Below are 22,780 nucleotides of genomic sequence, written 5' to 3' on the forward strand. Positions count from 1 at the left end.
CGTTGTGAGCAAAATTGCATGAAATTCGTAGTAAACGGTTTGTTATATATGATACGTGATAACTTTCCACATTCGTTGTGAGCTGCAGGCTTTACACTTTCATGTGTCAACAGTATTTAGCAATTTGTTTAGTTTTAAAGTTAGAGTGGATTTTCTTTATTATAGTAGCCACAGAAGTATTATAGTAGCTGGTTTCGTAATTGGTGTAAAGAATAACTGGATGTTTAAATTAATTTTGCATCACAAAAGCATTTTGTTATTGGTAAAGGTGTCTGCAACTTTTGTAAAGCATCAAATCACCATCAAATTAACTGTCAAAACAGGTTACAAAACACCTCAGGGGTCTGTTCTTCGTACGTGGATTACTCAATTAGCTGGATTTGGTAATTAAAGATTTGACTCGATCCAGGATCGTTTAGTTCTTCAAAGTTAAAAAATATATTTTAATAAAACTTATGCAATCTGCACTCTGAAATAAAAGTGCAAAGACTGCCACCTGGTGGGTCAAAGAGAAAATGTATTGATATGAACTTTTTAGATACAAACGCGTATATATGCACAATATTCGACTTTAAAAAAAGGATAATTTATGCAGTCATGCACGTGTTTTGACCACTAATATGACGGTGATTTGAAGCTTCGCAAAGGTTGCAGCACCTTTACTGATATCAAAATGCTTTTTTGATGCAAAATTAAATTTATGCAGTTATTCCTTACGCTGATTAAAAAACTTGAGTAGGCCTAGGCTACTATAATAAAGGAAATCTTCTCTAAATGTAGAACTAAATATATTGATATGCATTGAAATGCATAATGAATACTTTTGACACATGAAAGTGTGAAGCCTGCAGCTCACAACGAATGTGGAAAGTTATTGCATATCATATTCAACAAACTGTTTACTGCTAATTTTATGTAATTTTGCTCACAACAATAATTGAATATTAATCAGATGATGTCATTCTGCTGCTGTGCCGACAGCCAATCGTTTCATTGCTGATCATGATTTCGAGGATCGATAGATCTTTCCTTCACAACACACACAGCGATCTCAGTTCAGTTCATCCAGACATTTTAATCTGATTCGCGAACTTGTTTGAAGAACCAAATTAGCCAGAGATCAGTTATCAAGATTAACAGATCCAGGATCTGTCAAATCATCTTAGATCATTTAAGCAAGGTAAGATGAACAAACCCCAGGAGTCTGTTAGGTTATAACTCTCCCCAAACCCTTTTCCCGACCTTTCTGAATGAAACATCCACCATCCACTTAGCTCACAGCAAAAAAAAAAAAAAAAAAAAAAAAAAGCCACGCCCGCTGTTTTCTCATTTAATATTCCGTTTCTCCAGAAACTGCATCACGATACAAAAAAAAAAAAAAAAAACAGTCGCAGCTTCCGGTTCATGTAGACTTTAAAAATTCCTATTAACCTCTGTTGGGATAACTTTTTAACGTAAAAACAAAAATAACATGAAAACATTTGGACATTGACATTTGGAAATCCTGTTGCATAGAAGAACTATTTTATTTGCAAACAAGCAATATATTTATACAAAACAACTTTACTGCACACACGCTGCATGAACAGATTTCCTGCAGAAGGTCTCATTCGGTCTCATCAGTAATAGTGTCATCATCTTCTTTATGAAGGATTGGCAGCAGATCTCCCCAGTCGCTGTTACGAGCACATCTGTACATGTCCCTGTTAAAATAGACAATACAAATTCCTTATTCCAACTACCAGTATGAACTGCACCTGCATAACCTGCATTAGAATCAATACAAGTGAAGGTCATTCACTGAAAATCAAAAAAGCAGAGATCTATTATAGAGAAGAGTCCCTTACTTTCCGTGACGACGGGCCGTCACAGCGAGTTGTTTGAGTTCTCCATTTACGCAGCACAGCTGGCACTGAACGTGTCTGGGTCGGCGATGGACTTGTGCGATCACTCTGGCCATGTCCCAGTGTTCAGCTTTCTGAGGCTTCTCTCCCTCTGAACGGGATACTATCAGGTAACTGAACCTCTCCTGCTGCCTTTCCTGGCTCTGTAATGATTGATTCATATAGAGCGATAAAGAAAAGAGGAATATTTAATAAATACGATTTTTAATTTACCCATAAAGGCCTAGTTCACCCAAAAATGTGTATTGATCGGTATGTGACACGACAAAAATGTGTCCCATTCTCCCATGAATACATTTAAGACTGTTTGTGGAATCTGGTTATGTTTAATAAGATATCAGTGTATCGCCAGGAGCCATAGGTATTGATTTAGTTTGGCCTGTATACATTTTTAATACTTATTTTTTCATAAACTATCATGTTAAAGTGATAGTTCTCCCCCAAAATCAGAATTGTGTCATCATTTACTTATCTTTTACTTGTTTCAAAACTGTTTGATGAACCATTGACTTGCACAGTGTTTGTTTTCCTACTATGAAAGCCAACGATTACAGGCTTTCAGCTTTCTTCAAAATATCTTCATTTGTGTTCAACAGAAGAAAGAAACTCGTTTATAACCATTCGAGGGGGAGTAAACGGAGAGTAAACTTTCCTTTTTGGGTGAACTATCTTTTTAACTACTATTTAAATATCTAATATAATACCATGCCATGATAACAACTGAACTGAAATTCAATCATTCAAGGTGATTGTCACAATACAGAAATTAAATTTGTGGACTTACCCGTGATAAATGCAGAGAATAGTAGAACTGGAAGAAGTTACATGGTTCCACAGGTTGCCTGATTAACTTAGGACACGTCAGCTCATGCGTGCACTGTTCAAATTGAAACCATAAAGATGACAATGTCAGCATAAAACACTTCAATATATCACGTTAAAGGTAAAAAATAAGAATAAACTTCAGAAATATATTATTTTAATGTTTTAACGCACAGGAGCAAATATAGATGGTCTCCTCGGATCATGCAGTATCTCATCTTCTCTCTATAGCAGAAAAAACAGACACTTTTAGGTACTTCTGAAGGATGCATACGTTTTATTACTACCATTCAAATGGAAAATCATGTTTTAACAACAAAAAAAATCTGTTCAACCTTTAGTATAGCATCTCTGGCTTCCATAAGGATTTGATGACCTTCCTTGGTTCCATTCTCCACCAAAACCTGTACAAAATACCAAGAACTGCATTAGGAAACAGCAATTATCACAATAACAATAGTTTACACACCATTTAATTAGAATTTTCCCCCCAGATTTTTTTTTTCTTTTCGGCTTAGTCCCTTTATTAATTCGGGGTCGCCACAGCGGAATGAACCGCCAACTTCCCCCCGGATCTGAATAAAAAAATTATTTTCAATAGTTTTTTAACCTTTAAGAAATTGCCATGGTATTTTTAGTTCTAGTAAGGCACAGTACTTGCATATTAACCATAGGATTGCTACACTAATCATAGTTTAGCCAATATATTTGTAATAGAATTGTCTTTAAAATAATAGTAATAAATTTTCCAAACTAACACTTTTAGAATAATAAAACTCTCATTTTCATAAAGAGTTAACAATATAAACATTTGCAAGACAGTAAAAGTAAATAAAAAATGTCAGCATCATCACTCACAAGGTAGGAGTTGGTTTTTCTCCAAAGTGTTGAAATAACATTCAGTCGCTCATCCAGAGTGGCCAGTTCTGATAAAGAGAAAGCGGCTACTACAAGATCAAACTGTACCTGTTGAAAGAAAAGACTTTAGTTTATTCAGATTAACATCAATTAGGCAGATCAATTAATGATAGAGGTAAAGATACCTTAGGAGAAACGGGGAGGAACTGGCGGAAATATACTTGTTTGATTGCTGGATTATTCCCCTCACTGCCCTCTGTTTGGAACAAACAAACATTTTTATATGTATATCCTCAATTAAACACTGTTTTTCTGGTTCTGCTGAATGATCCAACATAGGCTCATTCTGAAAACGTAGCCCTTTAAACATTTCTGGAGTTCGCGAATTATGTAGTCAGAGCTATAAATGGCTGGATTCCATCTTTAAAACAAACGCTACGGGTGGTATGATGACATTCCTTTTTCCGCTTACCAGCTGACCGCTTACCTCCGTATGGACGGCTTTCCCGCTGTTAGCAGTTTGTCCAGTAGCTCGACACAGAGAGGAGTTGACCATGACCATGACACAGCCTCTGGTGGATTTACGCGAGAACAGCAGGATTCGTGAAAAAAAAAAAACTGCAAAAAAAACGTAGCTCCTGGGATGTATTTGCCGCTCTCCAGAGATGTATATAGCAGGACATTTTCAGAATCAGCCTGGGTTGGAATGATCTTACCTAGAAGAAGCTGTTCTGCCAAGGTGTTCATGTCTCCAGAGCTGTCCACACACACATACTCCTTCAGAGAGTCTCCCCAGAGCGTGTGTGCTGCCCTGAATGAAATGATAAAATACAGGATAAGTCAGGGCCATTATTAGTACAATAGATATAAACAGGGACAAATCCCTTCATTAAATTAAAGATTTAATAGGTACATTGTAGGATGGTCTGCCTTTCAACAGTGCTCGTCAAAATGATTGAGATGACAATCATATTAAATTAGGAAGAGTCTGTTGCTCATGCAATTCATTGATACTCATTTTCCCCCCTTCAATTTCACCAAATTTAATTGATAATATGCTATCGTTTACATGACTTGTGAGACAAGAAAAGTTTAGCATTTTTAACATATTTAGTAGGCAAATAAAAGTGAATGTGTGCATATTTTAATAAATATTATTTTGAACCTGCTCAAAATGATAACCTCCTAACTAGAATTAGATCTAGAATCGTCTTCATTCTTTTACTTTGTATTTTAATAAACAAACAGTAACACTTTACAGTAAGATTGCATTGATTAGTGTTAGTGTGTGTGTTTACTAACATGACCAAACAATTAACAGTATATTAATTACAGTATTTATTCATCGTTGTTAATGTCAGTTCATTGAAATAAAGTTAGTTCGTGTTAACTTACCGTGCATTAACTAATGTCTACAAACGTGACTTTGGATTAATGCATTAGTATGTTGAACTTTGATTATTAATAAATGCTGAATATTACTTCATGTTAGTAAATACATTAACTAATGAAACTTTATTGTAAAGTGTGATCAAACAAACTTACAGCCTTTGTATAAAACCATAAATCCCACAAGTATCTTTCATAGCAAGTTGCTTACTACCATTAAATATATCAATCAGTAATATAATATTTATAAGCCCCTTTATAATATGTGATGGAAATGTTTAATATTCATGATCATATCTTGATGATTGACAATTATATATTGATATTATAAATTGATTAAGGTTTTGCTAAAGTAAAGATCAAATGCATTATTATTGTTGGGCTATTACAGCTATGTGTGATTTACTGGTTGTTTAAAAGTTAAGGAGCTGCAGAGAAGTTCGTATCTAATTCTGATCTATTCTTATCTTGGGATCCTCTTGCTCACGGAGGTTGTCTGTGTGTAAACTGATCATTCTCCAGAGAATTAAGTCAATTGAAAGACAAACTTAAAATGTATTCCTTGTAAACAGGAAGAAAATAATTTGCCATTATAAATAAATACTAAAAATAAATAATAAAAAAATAAATACTAAAAATATTCATATCTACATCAAACTCACCAAGTACCTGTTCCAAGTCCTGATCCAAAGTCCAAGAGAGAATAGGGTACAAATGAGGGATCTCTCTTCTTAATCTAAGATGCATATCAGACAGACATCAGAACAAAATGTACAGTAGTGATACAAAGTGAAATAGTGTTAATGCGCTGTATGTATTAAACTACCTCATTTAGAGCTCTGAGAACAGCAGCATAACCACCTGCTAGTCTAGCAACCATATACACCAACCCAAGATCTTCATTGTACCTTGAAACACACAACCACACCAGAGAAATCAATCCTTAGTCATTCATTAAAATAGTGTTTCTCAACCATGTTCCTGGAGGACCACCAACACTGCATGTTTTAGATGTCTCCATTGTCTGTCACACTCAGTTTTTCAATCTCTGCTAATGAGCTGATGATCTGAATCAGGTGTGTTTGGTTAAGGAGACATGGAAAATGTGCCGAGCTGGTGGTCCTCCAGAAAAGTGGTAGAGAAACACTGCAATAAAACACACAAACATTCCATTCTGTGAAAACAAATGATAGTGTACCTTAGGGCAGCTCTGTGGTATGTTGTTCTTCGCAGTTCAGATAATACTTTCTTTCTTATCCGAGCTTCTAACTTGTGGTCGATATCATCTGAAGGAAATATTTAAGCACTGTTTAAAGGAACGCTCCACCTTTTTTGGGAAATAAGCTCATTTTATAAGTAACCTAGAGTTAAATATTCGAGTTTTACGATTTTTTAATTCATTCAGCCGATCTTCAGATCTGGCGGGAGCACTTTTAGTTTTTTAGTGTAGCTTAGCTTAGCATAAATCATTCAGTCGGATTAGACCATTAGCATCTTGCTCCAAAAAAAAAAAAAAAAAAGAAATCACAAAAGAGTTTGGTAATTTTCCTATTTAAAGCTCAAACATTCTGTAGTTACCTAGCTGGGCACTTTTTAGGTGCTGCATAATATCATTGTACCTGCAGCAAAGTTCCTTGATTATTACACTGGAATAAGAGTATAGTTCGTAGCCATATCAGCCTAGAAAATAGAAACTTTTCATTTTCCGTCAGTCTTAGTACACAATGTAACTACAGAAGTGTCAAGTTTTAAATAGAAATGTATCAAAACTCTTTTTTTGAATTATTTGTGCAAGATGCTAATGGTCTAATTGAATTCAATGACTTATGCTAAGCTAAATGTGCTCCTGCTATACCTGGAGATCACCTGAATGGATTTAAAAATGGTAAAACTTAGCTGTGAAACTGAAGGAGACTTGTAAAATGATCCTATTTTCAAAAAAAGTAGAGTGTTCCTTTAAATCACAGTGTTGATATTTCTCTATTTTGTCCTTTATCAATAACTCACTTTCATTGACATCTCTCTCTTCCTTCAAAAACTTCCTCTCCAGAAAGATGGCTTTTTCCCTGAGCTGTGAGGATTCTATCACTCGCTTCCTGCTCCAGAGGAAGTTGGAGAGTTTTTGTGCCCTTTCCGTCAGACTTTTTACATCTGCCCCTACATATCAAATAAAACAAGCATATTAAACACACTGAACTAACCATATGTGACTTACAGGTTAATTCTGAACACATTCATTCATTCTCCTTCTGCTCAGTCTCTTTATTCATCAGGGATCTCCACAGCGGAAGGAACCGCCAACTTCCAGCTGCAACCCAGTACATGGAAACACCCATACACACTCAATCAAACACATACACTACGGTCAATTTAGTTAACCCAATTCACCTATAGCGCATGTCTTTGGACTGTGGGGGAAACAGGAGCACCCGGAGGAAACTCACGTGAACATGGGGAGAACATGCAAACTCCCCACAGAAATGCCAACTGACCCAGCCGGGATTTGAACAAGCGACCTTCTTGCTTTGAGGCAACAGTGCTACATATTGAGCCACAGTGTCACCCATTCAGAACACAAAATCATTATTATTGAGGCTGGCAGATCACTGGTTACTCACTCTGTAAGACGGACTGTGCTGCTAGCTGCAGTTGCTCCGGCAGTCGCACTGTTTTCAGGTTTGTAACACCCGGGTGTTTTCTGTGAGGAGCACCATTCAGGTAGTCGGCCTGTTCCAGCGGTGCTGCAGAACTCTGACACTTTCAAGACAACGAGAAACACATTTGACTTATTCAGTATCACATAATATTGATGAATTTGAGTAATGTTTAGTGGTTGAAGGGTATCTTTTGGGCAGAACTACAGTCAGGTAGTTCTGGCTATAGCGTTTGTTGCTTCTACTATGGAAGTCAATGGTTAACGATTTCTAACATTCTTCAAATTATCTTCTTTTGTGTGAATAAGAAATAAGGATGAGCATATACATGTTATATATTAAATACATCTGATGTTTTTGTTATAAAGCTACTCCGTGCAGTCTAATAAAATGCACAGCATATTAAGCATCTTTGGTGTTTCCGTATTTTCTATAAAACAACAGTGAAAATCGAGGGTGTATGATTTCAGTAGCATGGCAGCACTGGACATAGTCCGTGTCATTTGTTAAAATTGCTTATTTTTCCTGAGTTGAATATTCTTCAAAAAACTTGGTATAATGGAAGTGTATAAGTCAGCAAAATATATAACACTGTTCTAGAGGAATTTGGATTAAGATCTTACATATTTTGCCTTATAATTTGCCAAAATAATTTGCTAAGTAATATAGTTTTATTAATACTTTCATTAGTTTTAATTTTCTTATTTATTTTATGTAAAGTTTTAACTACTATTGCTCTATGCTTTTAAGAAAGTGCTTTTATTGAAATGGCTGGCATTCATTTTTTTTAATCATACAAGAAAGAACATTTACAAAAATGGGTTACAAAAATAAAATTCCAGCAAATTAAACAAGTTGAAATGATTTACACCAAGAGTTTTACATGCAATATAATTACTAGAGTCCTTTAATGAGTTCACATATTAATCAAAATCATTTCTGAAAATAAAAATAAGGGTGTTTATTTGAAAAATTACATTTATGGATGTAAAATTTAGTCAGAAAAAAGCTATGAATTAATAATAAATGTACAATGAGAATGATCTAAGTTCGGAGAGTAGGAATAGAAAGAATACAATTTTGGGGGATATACAAAAGTTTGGAAATAAGAATTGTTTAATGGAATTGGAAAAGTCAATCCAAAACACTTAACAGTAATCACACTCCCAAAATAAATGATTTAGTGTTTTGTCATTTTAGTACAAAATGAGCATTTAGGGGAAATATTGGTTTTAAATTGAGCTAATTTGGTATTTATTCGGTAGCAATTGTGCCTGGCATTCATCATCAAGTGGCCACATTCATGACCAATCACAAATTTAACCAATCACTGCAGATCAATGAACACGTTCTCCTTCTCTAAACATTTGACAGTGTTTAAACCATTCATACAATACATTTAGTTGACAAAAAACATTTTCTCAGGTAATAATTTAGGTCTTCATATAATTTCAATAATTTCACACACAAAATAATCATTCCAAATGATTGCCAAATTAATTAAATTATTTATACTTCTCTCACCATCATCGAAATGACTAGCCATGATCCCGCCCTATATATATCAGACTATTCTGACATTAGTCTCAAGCGGAAGGAAGCTCACTGTAGAGGTCACCTACTGAGTGCCTGTCACTCATCATCACCTCGGGGAAGGTCTGAGACAGGAGCCCCTCGCTGTCCTAGCAGGACATCATCTGAATGATGAGCGAGCGCACAGAAACTCGGGTCACGCGCGCAATTCTCGCAGCAGACGTTGATGCTCGCACACTTTCAGCGTATCAACTGATGCGACGCGCGCAGCATTGGAAACACTCGCGGCTGGCGAATGAGTGCGATGTGTGAGCTAGCATAACATGCTAGAACCCAATTCAGACTACTCTCCCTCCGCTATTTTATAATGTAAATGTTTTTGACTGATATACTCACCCGTATCGCTTCTTTCAAACACAAAGCCACATGACACCTTGAACATTTCACAAGCACTCGACTTCCCAGTAAATTCATGCTTTATTCTTGTTTATTAAACCTGCGTGCAAATAAAATTCTACTTTAAAGACTACACAACATAGTAACATCGGTCACTATGTACAGACGCATGCTCAAGCAGTCGTTTTACCGACTTCAAAATAAATCCGTGTAGAAACAAACCGACCAATTGGTTCCTAGACAAGAGGTCCGGCGCTGTTATACTTTTCGCGCCATTTAAAACACAGTCGCGGTCTGAAATCTGAGGTAAGTGTTGAAAACTATTTAAATCTTATCATTATTTACATTTAGGCGAGATAAAGCGTAACATTATCCATTGTTTTGTTCTCCGACACGTGTTTTGCCGCAAAATTCCTGGCTACGTTGTATTTAGGAAGTGGATCCATCACTATGGTGACTCAGGTCATAATTCGCCACCTCCTAACTACATAACTAGGAATTTGACGTCACACCTATACGTTCACTGCTAAAGTGCAATACACAGGAAATGTTTCCTCTTTTAACGTTTCCTCCCAATTTTAGCTGTTTTCCGGGAACATGCGACGAACAAGGAGTTGCCGGGACAAGTCTGTGGCAGATTCAGGCAGTGAAGCTTCAGAGGCGAAGACGGGTATGAATTCGCTTTCTCTGAACATGCCAAAACAACCCAAAGTTACACAATCAGCATTTTAAGACTTGTAGTCATACACTGAAGCTCTGCACATTCACATTTACTGCTTTTCCAAGTAAATATGTATAAATGTACACCATAGCCACCCCAGCATGATTGTTTTTAACCATTAAATCACTTTGAGTTTATCAAGAAACTTCTTTCTATATTATGTATTGAATATGTATTACCAATGTGGCCATGAATATAGCCAATGCTGCTGATATGGCATTAAAACATAAATAAATGATAGTTGTGATGCAGTTGTCCTTTAAGATTTTCATATTTCTTTTTTTAGTTTGGCAGTGGAAAGGAGATGAAGGTGAATGGGAACCGTATCCTCCAGAGGTCTGCGAACAGCTGGATGCAGCAAAGCAGGCTGGTGAAAAGTCTGTTTCGTTGGGGCTTGGACCTGGTTACGTAGTGGATCTTGTGCAAATGACTCAGACCAATACTGTCAGCAAGTACAAACGAAAAATACGCCTTCAGAAAGTGAAGTCAGGTATGTCTGTGTGCTTCTGTATGTGATGCTGAATAAGCTTCTGGCACAGGAAACTAACAGCAGCTCATTTGTTGCATTGCAGAAGATCTGATTGAAGGGAATGCTCTGAATGGTAATAAAGGAGTAGCAGGAATTGTTCAGATTAAAGAAGAAAAAGAGGAGGAAGAGGAGCAGCCCGTTTCCAAGAAAAGACGCAATGAAGGGAGGAGTCAGAAAGCGAACAAAGCCAAACCTGTGGTAAAAGAAGAATGTGAAGGTGATACTTGCCTCAAATTAATTTTAGCAATCTCTCTTCAGTCAAAATGAGAGTATGCCTCTTATACAGGGTTCCCAAAGGTCATGGAATCTCTGGAATATCATGGATTTTTAAAAGGTCCATTCCAGACATTGAAAGTCAGGGAATATTCTATATTTTTGTCCAAACTGAATATCACAAAGTTGACTTATCACACACCAGATGATTACATTCTATGTGTGAATATAATGTTGTTTAATGGAAAACAGTGAGTAGTGTCTTGGCAAAATTTCTGTGAAATCTGCGGCAATGGACTATTTGCACAGGTAGAGTTTTATAGCCCGCAATAAACTTCTGGTGAAAGCTTAATGTGACTATTTTTAATTTCACAAGGTTGTTTTCACAGCATCAATGTTATAATGTAACTACAATACATTCAGTAAAATAGACTTAAGCATTCGTTTAGTTGTTCAAGCGTAAAACGAGATGAAAGACTGTTGTAACCACTAGCGCCGTCAGTAGCAACAGGCTAGCGCAGAAATTCCATTGAAAATACTGGGGTAAAATAAACTCATATTTTTAAGACATGGCGGAGGGAAATGGAATTTAATGCAGTGCTTCTGTTCCAATCTGAGACTCTTCATATCGTATATCTCACAGGCAGTGAAGATTGCTGATTTTTAAAGAAATCAGACCTTAATTGCGACTATTTGTCCTGTTTAAAAATGCATCACATTATGTTACATGTGCTTTAGATTGACTTTAACTGTTGTTTTTGTTTTTTTTCTCATGCTTTCATGAAGAGGTTGTGAAGACACTGGTTATGAAGGGCAAAGCCCCTGTTGATCCAGAATGCAAGGCTAAATTGGGAAAGGTAATTGCCATGTCTTATTTGGTCACAGTGAAATTGCTGTAAAGTATTTGCCTTTAAAAAAAAAAAACCATTTTCATCTTCTCATAGACGTTATTTCCATTTCTTGACTGAATTTGCTTTTGTTATCCACAGGCACACGTCTACAACGAGGGTGCTGATGTGTATGATGTTATGCTCAATCAGGTGATTAATGAAGACTTTACATTACTGTTCAAAAGTTTTGGGTTCCTAAGATTAAGAGTTTTTGAAGATAACGTTCATACACAAAAAGGCTGCGTTTATACAATAAAAATAGAGCAAAAACATTAATAATTTGACATTTTAGTTCAGTTAAAAGTGCTTTAATTTTTGATGTCTTTAAAACGTAGTATACATCTCTGATCTAAGTCTGAATTTTAAGCAGTCACACTATACGATCCTTTTTTTTAGAAATCAAAATTGTTTGTAGTTCTTATCCCACATTGTGTTTCTTATCACTTTCTGTTTTAAATGTAGTATTTTTTTGATCAAATAAATGCAACCTAGGTGAAATTTCTTTTAAGAAATTCCATCAGTGAAGGATTTTGTCAGTTGTTCTGACTGCTGCAAAAAAAAAAAAACGGTTCTAAAAATATGGCTGGATCCATCTGCTCCTGTTGATCTTTTTTGGAGGCTCTACGTACTGGATATTATTAGTTTGGAATACATCACAGCCAAAATAAATGGAGCCAATAAGAAAGCTAAAATTTTGGTTAAATATAAGAGAGACTGTATCAGATATGTTTTAGTCCTGATTATGTACCTATTATTGCAGTATTACTGTTTTTATTTTCATTTTGCTTTTTTGTTGGGTGGATCTCGGGCTTTGTCGTGTATAAAGTTCAAAATCAATAATGTTCAATAAAAAAAAAAAATTCCATCAGTTTTGGAAACTAAATATTTTTTATATTATTATATATTTTCAGGGATTATTTGTTAAATTTTAAATAGCAGCTTTTTGAATGACAATTTAAAATATTAAATATGTGCAAAATAAAATTGCACTGTGTGATGTTTTTGTTTATAACTTTTGTTACAGACTAATCTCCAGTTCAACAATAATAAATATTATCTGATCCAGCTTCTTGAAGATGACAGTGCAAAGGCCTACAGTGTGTGGTTGAGGTGGGGACGAGGTACGTGCAGAAACCCCTCAGATGCTCTTTACAAAACTGACACTCGTTATCATGACTTTTTATCATCCATGTTGTTTTTGTTTCTTTAGTGGGCAAAGTAGGACAGAACAATCTGGTTAGCTGTGGGGCAAATCTAGCACAGGCCAAAGACACCTTCAAAAAGAAGTACGCTTACCTTTTATTTGAATATCTTCATTATTTCCTCATATTATACACGAGTAGTGGAACTGATTTTAAAGTGCTTGCATTCAGATTTTTTGACAAGACCAAGAATGAGTGGGAGCATAGAGCAAGTTTTGAGAAAGTTGCAGGAAAATATGACATGGTATTTATGGACTACAGCACTGAAGACAAGGTATGAAGACACTTGTTTTCACTATAACAAATGATCCATTGCATTGCATTTATGTTTCATTCATCTCTTTACTAGACCTAATTGTTTCATTCAACAGGAGGTGGATAAAGCTGTGGTTCCCTCTGCTACTCAAAAAAAGCCCTGCCAACTGCACAGCAAGGTCCAGTCTCTCCTAGAGCTCATTTGTGACCTCAAAGCCATGGAGGAGTGTGTGCTGGAGATGAAGTTTGACACCAAAAAAGCCCCGCTCGGTGTGTATACAGATTTCAATGAATCTTTCACATTCTTTATCATGATGTTTAACACAAACAACAGAAATATTTAATAATAAAATAAATTGCAAATGAAATGGATGATCTGATTTTATTATTCCTGCAGGAAAACTAACAGCAGAGCAAATTCGTGCTGGCTATGCCTCATTGAAAAGAATTGAGGAGTGTTTGAAGAAGAAAGGGAGTAACAAGGAGCTTTTGGACGCATGCAATCAGTTTTACACCCGCATCCCTCATGATTTTGGGTAAGGCGCACTATTGATTAGCCTGGGAGCAGAAATAAATAGCTTTATTCAGAACATACGCATTAATTCATCAAACACATACACTTTATTTTCTGTACACTTTAAAAAAAATTTTTTATCAAATTAATGCAACCTAGATGAACATAAGATTACTTATAAAAAAATAATAATAATAAAAAAAAAAAAAAAAAAAAAAACAGGACTTGGTGTAAATAGCTTTAACTATTTATTCAATCTCAAATGGTTTCAAACTTTTGAATTTCTTTTCTTTTTCTTTTGAACACAAAGCAATATATTATGAAGAATGTTATAAAAAGAAGTCAGGCTGTATTCTTCAGTATATCTTCTTTAGTGTTCAAGAAACTCAAACGGGTTTGAAATGAGTAAATGATGACAGAATTTTTATTTCTGGTTGAACTATCCCTGTAATGGCCACTATGACAGATTTGACATTTACCAGAGTCTATGTGTTCATTTATGTTTGTCTGACCAGTTGATCTTCATTTAGGTTGCGGACACCACCTATAATTCGCTCAGAGGAGGAGCTGAAGGAGAAAATTTCTTTGCTCGAGGTTTGTCATTCTAATCGCTGCTCTTTTTTTTTTTATTGGGGAAAATAGCTGGGATTTGGCCAATTATATTTCACAGTTTTCTGATAGATTTGTGTTTTTAGTCAATTGTACAAGTACACACTCATAGCAAAAATGTCATTGTATTCTGTTTTGTAGACACTAAGTGACATTCAGATAGCGGTTAAAATGGTTCAGTCTAATGTTCAGAGTGACGAGCATCCTTTAGACAGACAGTATCACTCTCTAAACTGCCAACTGCAACCACTGGATTCTGACAGCAAGGAGTACAAGGTACAATATACAAGATGTCTTTTATTGATATTGATATATATTCAGTGGGATGTAAAAACAGTCTAAAAATATAATTTTGCACATCTTTAAGCAAACACTGTCTTTCTTTTATAAAGGTTATAGAGACATATCTCAAGTCTACCCATGCACCCACCCATACTGACTACACAATGACTATTCTGGATGTCTTTGCTGTGGAACGAGAGGGCGAGAAGGACAGCTTCAACTCTGAGCTGCAAAACAGGTATTAAACCACCTGCATCAATTACACTTTATGGCTTATCTAATGCTCTGTAAACAGAAACTCCCTTAGACTCTAGATTAATGCGTGGCTTTTCTGTATTCAAATAATATTGCCATATATTTGAATGTAGTTCAAGTTGTTTTTGTGTGTATGTGGATGCAGGATGCTCCTGTGGCACGGCTCTCGTCTGACAAACTGGGTGGGGATCCTGAGTCAGGGTCTGCGAGTGGCCCCTGCAGAGGCTCCTGTGACCGGATACATGGTGAGAGTCACGCATATATAAATAAAAGAGTCTTTGTGTGTTAGATTACCATGATTTGATTCTTTACAAGGTTAACAGACAACAAAATCTCCAACCCACTCAAGTTTTCTTTTATTTTTCCACTCTTTCTAGTTCGGTAAGGGGATCTATTTCGCAGACATGTCATCCAAAAGTGCCAATTACTGCTTTGCCAGTCAGAAGAACAACCAGGGACTCCTGTTGCTGAGCGAGGTTTGTTTTGTAGTATCTAAACCGCAGATCTGCTCTCAGGATTGCATAATATTTTTGTGGAAGCCCTGATACTTTGGAATTTACACGTACACAACTGAACTTAATATATGATGCAGGTCACATTTTATGATTTAATTTAGAAATAATGTAAAATGGACTATTGGTAGACCTTAGTAAAGCAAAAAAAAAAGATTACAAGTAGGGGTGTGACGAGATCTTGGGCTATGAGATCTCGCAAGGCTTAATCACGACAAGATTTCTCATTGAGATGAAAAGTTAGAGAGTGAGGGTGAATTTAACGCTAAAGATTGGAGGCAGGATTTGATTTGAACCACACATCAAGTGATTTGCACAAACCTGGCAACCCGGGCTGCCTCTGTGCTTTACTCGTTTGCTTGGGCGGGTGTGACGTAAACACTTTTTTTTCACCGGACTTCAGAGGTTGCCGCATCCAAAGCAAAGGCTGCTACAACTGCCACCACACAAATTATAACATTAAAATAACATTTTAAATATGCTTAAAGTCATAATCATCATAAACACAAATCGAAAAACTGTAATCAAACTATTACCGTCATGTAGTACTTTTAGCCACATTTTGTGACAGGGTAAGCCATATACACTCGTTTTTTTGACACTATTTTCTGCACCTGACAAGTTAATAAAGGAACACAGACACACACCTCTTGAGATTTCCTATGAGTGCGTGCACACACGGTGAACTCCTAGAGACACACACCTGTCATCATCATTATCAACGAACACACTTATGTTGTCTGGGGGGAAAAAAGAAGTTCGATTTCTCATGTGAAATTGTACAGGGAAAAAGACAGTCAGCAGAGTTTGTAGCAAAATATTTTGCAGTGTTTCTTGTTCTTTATGGCATAATTCATAAAAATAGAAGTAAAATAAACATTCATTACAAGATGATTTTAAAAAGCATCTAAATTTTTTGCATTTTGTGAAATTTTGTTTTTTAGTTAAATAAAAATCTGTTTTCCATTCATATATTAGCAAATATTAAAAAATATACATGAACAACATTTTCCAATCATACTGTATATTAGCAAAATATTGTGCAGTGTTTGCTTTACTGCATAGAATTCATAAAAAAATAAGTAAATTTAACATTTATTACAAGTTGATTAAAAAGTACCTAAATAGTTGTAAAAATAGTGTAAAAATCTCATCTTGTCTCGTTCCTCTAAACACCCAATCTCATGTCTCGTCTCGTGGAGTAAGCGTCTCGTCACACCCCTAATTACAAATGTTATAAAAATGTATTTTAGATCCGTGAACTCTCCACAATTCATTTACATATAATTGAGTAAATGAGGAAAATTAAGCATAAACAAACTGAAGTTATAGTGGATTTCAGTATAAAGTTATTATACTCGTCAATTTTATTTAAAGCAAATCTGAAAGTACTGAAGTTTCTCTCTGATTTAATAGAAATCTAAATGTATACACTTTTGCTTGCATTACATTAATTGTATTGTATAAGTCCCTTTGAAATAAGTAACAGCGCATTTCAGATGATTAACATATTTTACTTCAAAATTACTTGAAAATATGGTAAAAAGAAAAGAACAGTTAGTGTCTTTTTTTTAAATAAGTCTGAATGCTGCCTTTTAAACCATGATGCATAAAAAACAAGCAGACCAAGAATATCGGTCCACTTCCTCTGAGATAACAGGATGTGGTGCCACAAGATATGACCACAAAAAGGACCAAACAATTCAGCAAAACAAATTTTTTCTCATTAAAGTTGCAGAGTTTCATACAGTGATTATAAATACATCTCATTACTGCAGATCTTAATTTTTGTGCATGACAGAGGAATTTCTGATTTTATTACTCTCAGCTGATTAAAATACAGCATTTACACACATTTGGCGAGCACATTTAACCATCATCACACAACATTGTTTGGGACGGTCAGTTCTGTTACATCAGAAAAGATTTGTTTAATATCTTTAGGTTCACTTTTAAGCATGGCTGTGTGAACATTAAGTGAACCGGGACCAAACAAACCAAAATAGCTAAAAGTGTGAACAACACCCCATCCCTAACTGCTATTTTAAAATAACGTGGCTGCTGAAGTGTCATTTTGTGTACTTTTCCTACCACAGGTTGCCCTTGGGGATAGTAATGAACTTTTGGACGCAGATTACAATGCCGACCAACTGCCTTCTGGAAAGCATAGCACAAAAGGTCTGGGCCAAACTGCACCAGACCCCAAAAAATCAGTTGCATTGTGAGTCTGCATTTCAGTTTTTAACTTTAGATTTTACACAATTGCATACTTAGTACTATAGTGACGTTTTCTTCTGTTGTCTCTCAAGGAACGGTGTGACTGTGCCCATGGGACCCTCTGTGAAGACTGGTGTGGGCCAGAAAGGAGGATACTCTCTCCTTTATAATGAGTACATTGTTTATAACCCTGCTCAGATCCAGATGAAGTACCTCCTGAGAGTTCAGTTTAACTTCTCTTCACTGTGGTGAGCTTCACATTTTGGACACTGACAGTCTGAACAGTTTGAGGTGAAGGATAAAACCTGTAGTTATGTAGTGTTTAGCTCCAGAAAAAAATGTGCATATTGTAACATTAATGTCTGTTTTAACTTTTTAAAGCAACCTGAATATGCCTGATATGGGACACAGAAATGAATGAATTAATCAAAATAAAATGATATTTTCTACTGATATACTGTGATTTTAATGTTTTTAATATTATAAATAAGAAACAAAAAATCAAAATTAATACGAGTATAAGAGGAGAAAGATCATTCTAAATTCATTATTCAATAGAAGGCTTCATGGAATGTTGTGTTTTGCACACGCCGATTTTAAATAATCTTTGGTGTGTTTTAATAGGCTTTATTCAATAGTATCGGACCACCCTTTGTCAGTGTAAATGGATATTATATAATTGTTACAAACCCCTGATGTTATTCTAGGTGAATGGGATTTGACATTTAAAGTACAGTTAAAAATACATTTATATACACAGTGAATGAAGTGCAAAAGACAACCAAAGCAGAAATACCAAAAACTGTGACTTTTATTTAAAATTCCCTGAGTAAACAAAAACAATGAATTAATTAATAATGAGAAAAAGCTAATGCAAAAATATGCTATTTATCAATGTGTACAATATTGGAACAAACACAAAGATGGGGGAAAACAGGAGAGCTGGCAAAAGGGCGGCGCTAAAGAAAAGAAAAGAACAAAACCCAAACAATATCCAACTCTCCAGAAACATCGAACTAACTAAATAAATGGAAACAATATAAATAAACACATGAAGAAGTCTTCCAAGTATCCTAACTATCTTACTTTATCTGTCTAAAAGTACAAGAGGTGACGCTCTGCCCCAACCTAATGTACTAAACACAAGAGTAATCATACTTGTTGCAAACTATGTCTCGTGACCTCCTTACCTGTCCGCTTCGTCCGAGCCTCGCAAACAACATAAATGAACAAAATTGAGAAGTGGAACGGTACGATAAAAACACTAGGGCTTTGCGATTTTGGGGAAATTATCTAATTGCAATTTTTTTGACTTGCGATTTTTGTCATTTTGATTTGTGATTTAATTTTGTAGTCAAACTTCAGCTCAATAATCTGTATTGTAGTTTCTTACTGCTAAAATGCAGTGTTTGTTATTTAAAAATCAACTGAAAAGATATTAACTTTAATCCAGCATTTATTCTAATTTATTTTTTAAATACGAATAAAATGACCTTACCTTTCTGTAGACGAGTTCATCTCAAATTAGGGAGATAGTTTAGTTTATTATACAAACAAAAATTTTAATAATAATTTTAAAAATATGGAACACTCAGCAAACATGGCTGATGACAGGCAGATTGAAAAGTTCTGATTGAGCAGAATGAACGTGTGCTCACTCATTTGGCTTGTAAGACTCGCACACAGACGACAGTCACACGTTTGCTCTGGGTGGGAGAAATTAAATAATACATACATAAATGTATTCCATATTGCTCTTGTGATTTTTAGCTAATCGCAGCGTTTGAACTTGCGATTGGATTTCGATTAATTGCACCGCCCTAATGAACACACAGAAATGGGCAACAACAGAATACACAGTTAGGTAAAGTTAGGTTAAAGTTAGGTTTTCTTTAAACGCAACACAATAACACAGCAGACGAACAACAGAAACAAAAGGGGTCTGGCGCGCTCTTTTATGCTGGGTGGTTTCTTGTTTCTGTCATCTTTAATTATAATTAGAAAAGGCTCAAAAAGAGCTCTACAGAATATCATTTACATAATTTCTAAATGTAATCATAAAGAGTTGACCAGGATTTCCACAGATCATGGAATTTTTGCAATATTGAATTTTAAAAGTTTTATTACAAACATTGAAAGTCAGGGACTTTTTTGAATACAGTTGTAGTCAGAATTATTATCTTTTATTATCTTTTCCCCCAATTTCTGTTTAACGGAGAGAAGATTTTCTCAACACATTTCTACACATAATAGTTTTAATAACTCATTTCTAATAACTAATAATTTATTTGATCTTTGTCATGATAACAGTAAATAATATTTGACTAGATATTTTTCAAGACACTTCTATACAGATTAAAGTGACAATTAAAGGCTTAATTAGGTTTATAAGGTTAACTAGGCAGGTTAGGGTAATTAGGCAAGTTATTGTATAACGATGGTTTGTTCTGTAGACTATCGAAAAAAATATAGCTTAAAGGGGCTAATAATTTTGACCTTTAAAATGTTTTTAAAAAAATTAAAAACTGCTTTTATTCTAGCCGAAATAAAACAAATAAGACTTTCTCCAGAAGAAACAATATTATCAGACATACTGTGAAGATTTCTTGCTCTGTTAAATATAATTTGGGATACATTTATAAAAAGAAAGAAATTCAAAGCGGGGCTTATAATTCTGACTTCAACTGTATATATTTATTGGTCTAAGGCATGGATTATCAGAGACTTTGTCGCTTTTTAGTTTCTATGTATCAAAATGTTAGTTTTCGATACCATATTATCGCATTGTTTCACACATTTATATATTGCTATGGTTAGGCTATTTTAGCACCATTTTATTCCTTTTCTCACTCATCAACTGGCAGGAACTTAAGTCACATGCAATTACCAGGCTGCACATGTTAACAAGTGCAAACATGCAAGGAAAATGTACAAGAGCTTTGGTTAAAATATGACCAAAGTCTGGCTGCTTTTGTTTCTTTTCATTTGAAAATCTGCAATAAATGATCCATGTTTGCTCTTATAATGACTGTTAAATTTATGGAAAGTGATATTCAAGCTTAAAGAATTATAATAATATTGAAAACACAGTGGCTTGTTTTTCTGTTCATTACTGTCAATGAAAATTCAACTTTTGAGTGAGGGAATTTGACATTTGTCTAAGATTGGTTGAGGCAGACGTGTTTAACTGCACGTGAATCCAAGTTGGGCTTGAATAACTGGTTGAACAGCAACTTTAAAGAATATACACTTTACTTTGAGGGATAATCATTTTGGTGAACATGAAAATAATTTAAGTTAAAGAATTGAATTAAAGTGCTCATGACCAGTGTTTGGACTACACCATTTTTCAATCAACACAAATCTGAAATATGGATAATAACTCTTTTAAATCCATTTGAAGCTGCCAACTTATACAATATTTAGTTTAGCTGTGAAATTTTATCATGGTTCAGTTGGTTAAAAGCAGTCCCAGTTGTGCCATGAAAATACCTACCATGCCATTACACCACCAGCAGCAGCAAGCTGAACTTTTGCTTTTTCCAAGTCCTGATGCTACTATCCAATATTTGCACTACAAATCAAGACACCAGACAATGTTTTCTCCAATCCTCCATTGTATAATTTCAGTGACCTGTGTGAAGTGTAGCCTCAGATTGTTGTTGTCAGCTGACAGGATCGTCTTTGGTGTTTTCTTCTTCTGCTGTTGTAGCTCATCTGCTTCAAGCTTTACCTTGATGATTCAAAGTTGCTCTTCTGCAAACCGCTGCTGTAACCAGAGCTCATTTGAGTTACTGTTTCTTTGTATCAGTTCAAAACAGTTTAAAATTCTTCTTTGGCATCGAGACTTTATTGCCCCCTGTGACCCCCTGGATATTTTCTCTTTATTGGACCAGTTATCTCTGTAAACCCCAGAAATGATGTACATGAAGATCTAAAAAACCTCAGACTAGCTCATCTGGCACAATAATCATGCTCTTTTAAAGTCACTTAAATAACATTTGTTCACTGTTCTGATGCTCACTTTAATATAACAGTGTCTACATGTGACAGCCATGTGACTGGTGAGTGTAAATAGGCTTGTTTGTTAGTGATAGTTAGTTACAGCATCTGTCAGCAGGGACATCTAAATTTCACGCTAAATTCCAAGACTTCTCATGATACCTTTTGTGTGAAGAACAGAGTGAAATTTAAGTAGTTGATTGCTGATAGTCCTCTTGTCACCCCCTTTGTTGTACTTTTTGGAACTTGACACACATGGCTGCGATGAACTGTAAACTGTCACTGTTTGGAAGATAGCTGTGAGGACATTCTTTAGAGTGTTTCTATTGTGCTCAGTGGAAGAAATGAAAGCTCTCAGATTTTGAATGACATGAAGGTGGCTACACCCTCTGTTACACTGGTTATTATTAACAAGCCCACATACTTCTTTATAGTTAATAGTTCGCACTGTGGTGAGGCAGAGTCTGAATTTATACATTAAAAGGTATTCATATTTTTATAGTATCACATAAGGGGAATTGTTTATTATTATTATTATTACGAATAATAATCAAAATAAAGTATATCATTCATTTATTTTCTTCAGCTTAGTCTTTTTATTCATCAGGGGTCACCACAGCGGAATGAACCGCCAACTTAACCAGCATATGTTTTACACAGCGAATGTCCTTCCGGCTGCAACCCGTCACTGGTAAAAGTTTAATATATAATATATTTAAATACAATAGATTTGGTCATGAATATGCATACACAATTTATATAAAAGCTTTATTAATATTATTAAAGCATACAAAAAAGAGCATAGTCACATATTAAAGCTTTTCATGATTCACATTATGAGGTGTTTTTAATTTAATGATGCAAAATACTGTAAATATTAAGGCATTTATTTGACTTCCAAAACCTTACTGCCACTAAACTAGAAAAGAGTAGACGACGTGATTTATCTATGGATAACAGAAGTGCATGTTTACCAATACAAACACAACGCAGCAGACATTGAGCCGGTAGAGGGAGCAGTGC

The 22,780-nt window shown here is 35.2% G+C and overlaps 2 protein-coding genes across 3 annotated transcripts; one reads left to right on the plus strand and one right to left on the minus strand.

Annotated features, from left to right (window-relative positions):
• Nucleotides 1-1,502: 1,502 nt before the first annotated feature.
• On the minus strand, nt 1,503-10,020 carry mettl17 (methyltransferase like 17). The gene is made up of 14 exons (XM_056478736.1): nt 9,557-10,020; nt 7,592-7,730; nt 6,981-7,130; nt 6,172-6,259; nt 5,800-5,881; nt 5,636-5,709; nt 4,301-4,395; nt 3,770-3,840; nt 3,585-3,692; nt 3,062-3,130; nt 2,901-2,951; nt 2,689-2,781; nt 1,848-2,047; nt 1,503-1,703 (listed from the first exon to the last, which is right to left on the minus strand). The coding sequence occupies exons 1-14, from the start codon at nt 9,632-9,634 to the stop codon at nt 1,607-1,609; spliced, it is 1,395 nt and encodes a 464-aa protein (XP_056334711.1). The 5' UTR covers nt 9,635-10,020; the 3' UTR covers nt 1,503-1,606.
• Nucleotides 9,729-18,052, plus strand: parp2 (poly (ADP-ribose) polymerase 2). 2 transcript variants are annotated; one of them, XM_056478716.1, is made up of 18 exons: nt 9,729-9,862; nt 10,139-10,226; nt 10,564-10,767; nt 10,850-11,023; nt 11,806-11,876; nt 12,009-12,059; nt 12,934-13,030; nt 13,120-13,195; nt 13,283-13,385; nt 13,483-13,636; nt 13,764-13,902; nt 14,411-14,474; nt 14,631-14,765; nt 14,882-15,009; nt 15,172-15,271; nt 15,404-15,502; nt 17,635-17,759; nt 17,848-18,052. In XM_056478716.1, exons 2-18 carry the CDS (start codon nt 10,154-10,156, stop codon nt 18,005-18,007), a joined length of 1,953 nt encoding a protein of 650 aa, XP_056334691.1. In that variant the 5' UTR covers nt 9,729-9,862; nt 10,139-10,153; the 3' UTR covers nt 18,008-18,052. The 2 variants fall into 2 exon arrangements, with proteins under 2 accessions (XP_056334691.1, XP_056334699.1); XM_056478724.1 differs by lacking the exon at nt 9,729-9,862 and having other exon boundaries at nt 10,067-10,226.
• Nucleotides 18,053-22,780: the final 4,728 nt, after the last annotated feature.

Source organism: Danio aesculapii, chromosome 2 (assembly GCF_903798145.1).
Source record: "Danio aesculapii chromosome 2, fDanAes4.1, whole genome shotgun sequence".
NCBI lineage: Eukaryota > Metazoa > Chordata > Actinopteri > Cypriniformes > Danionidae > Danio > Danio aesculapii.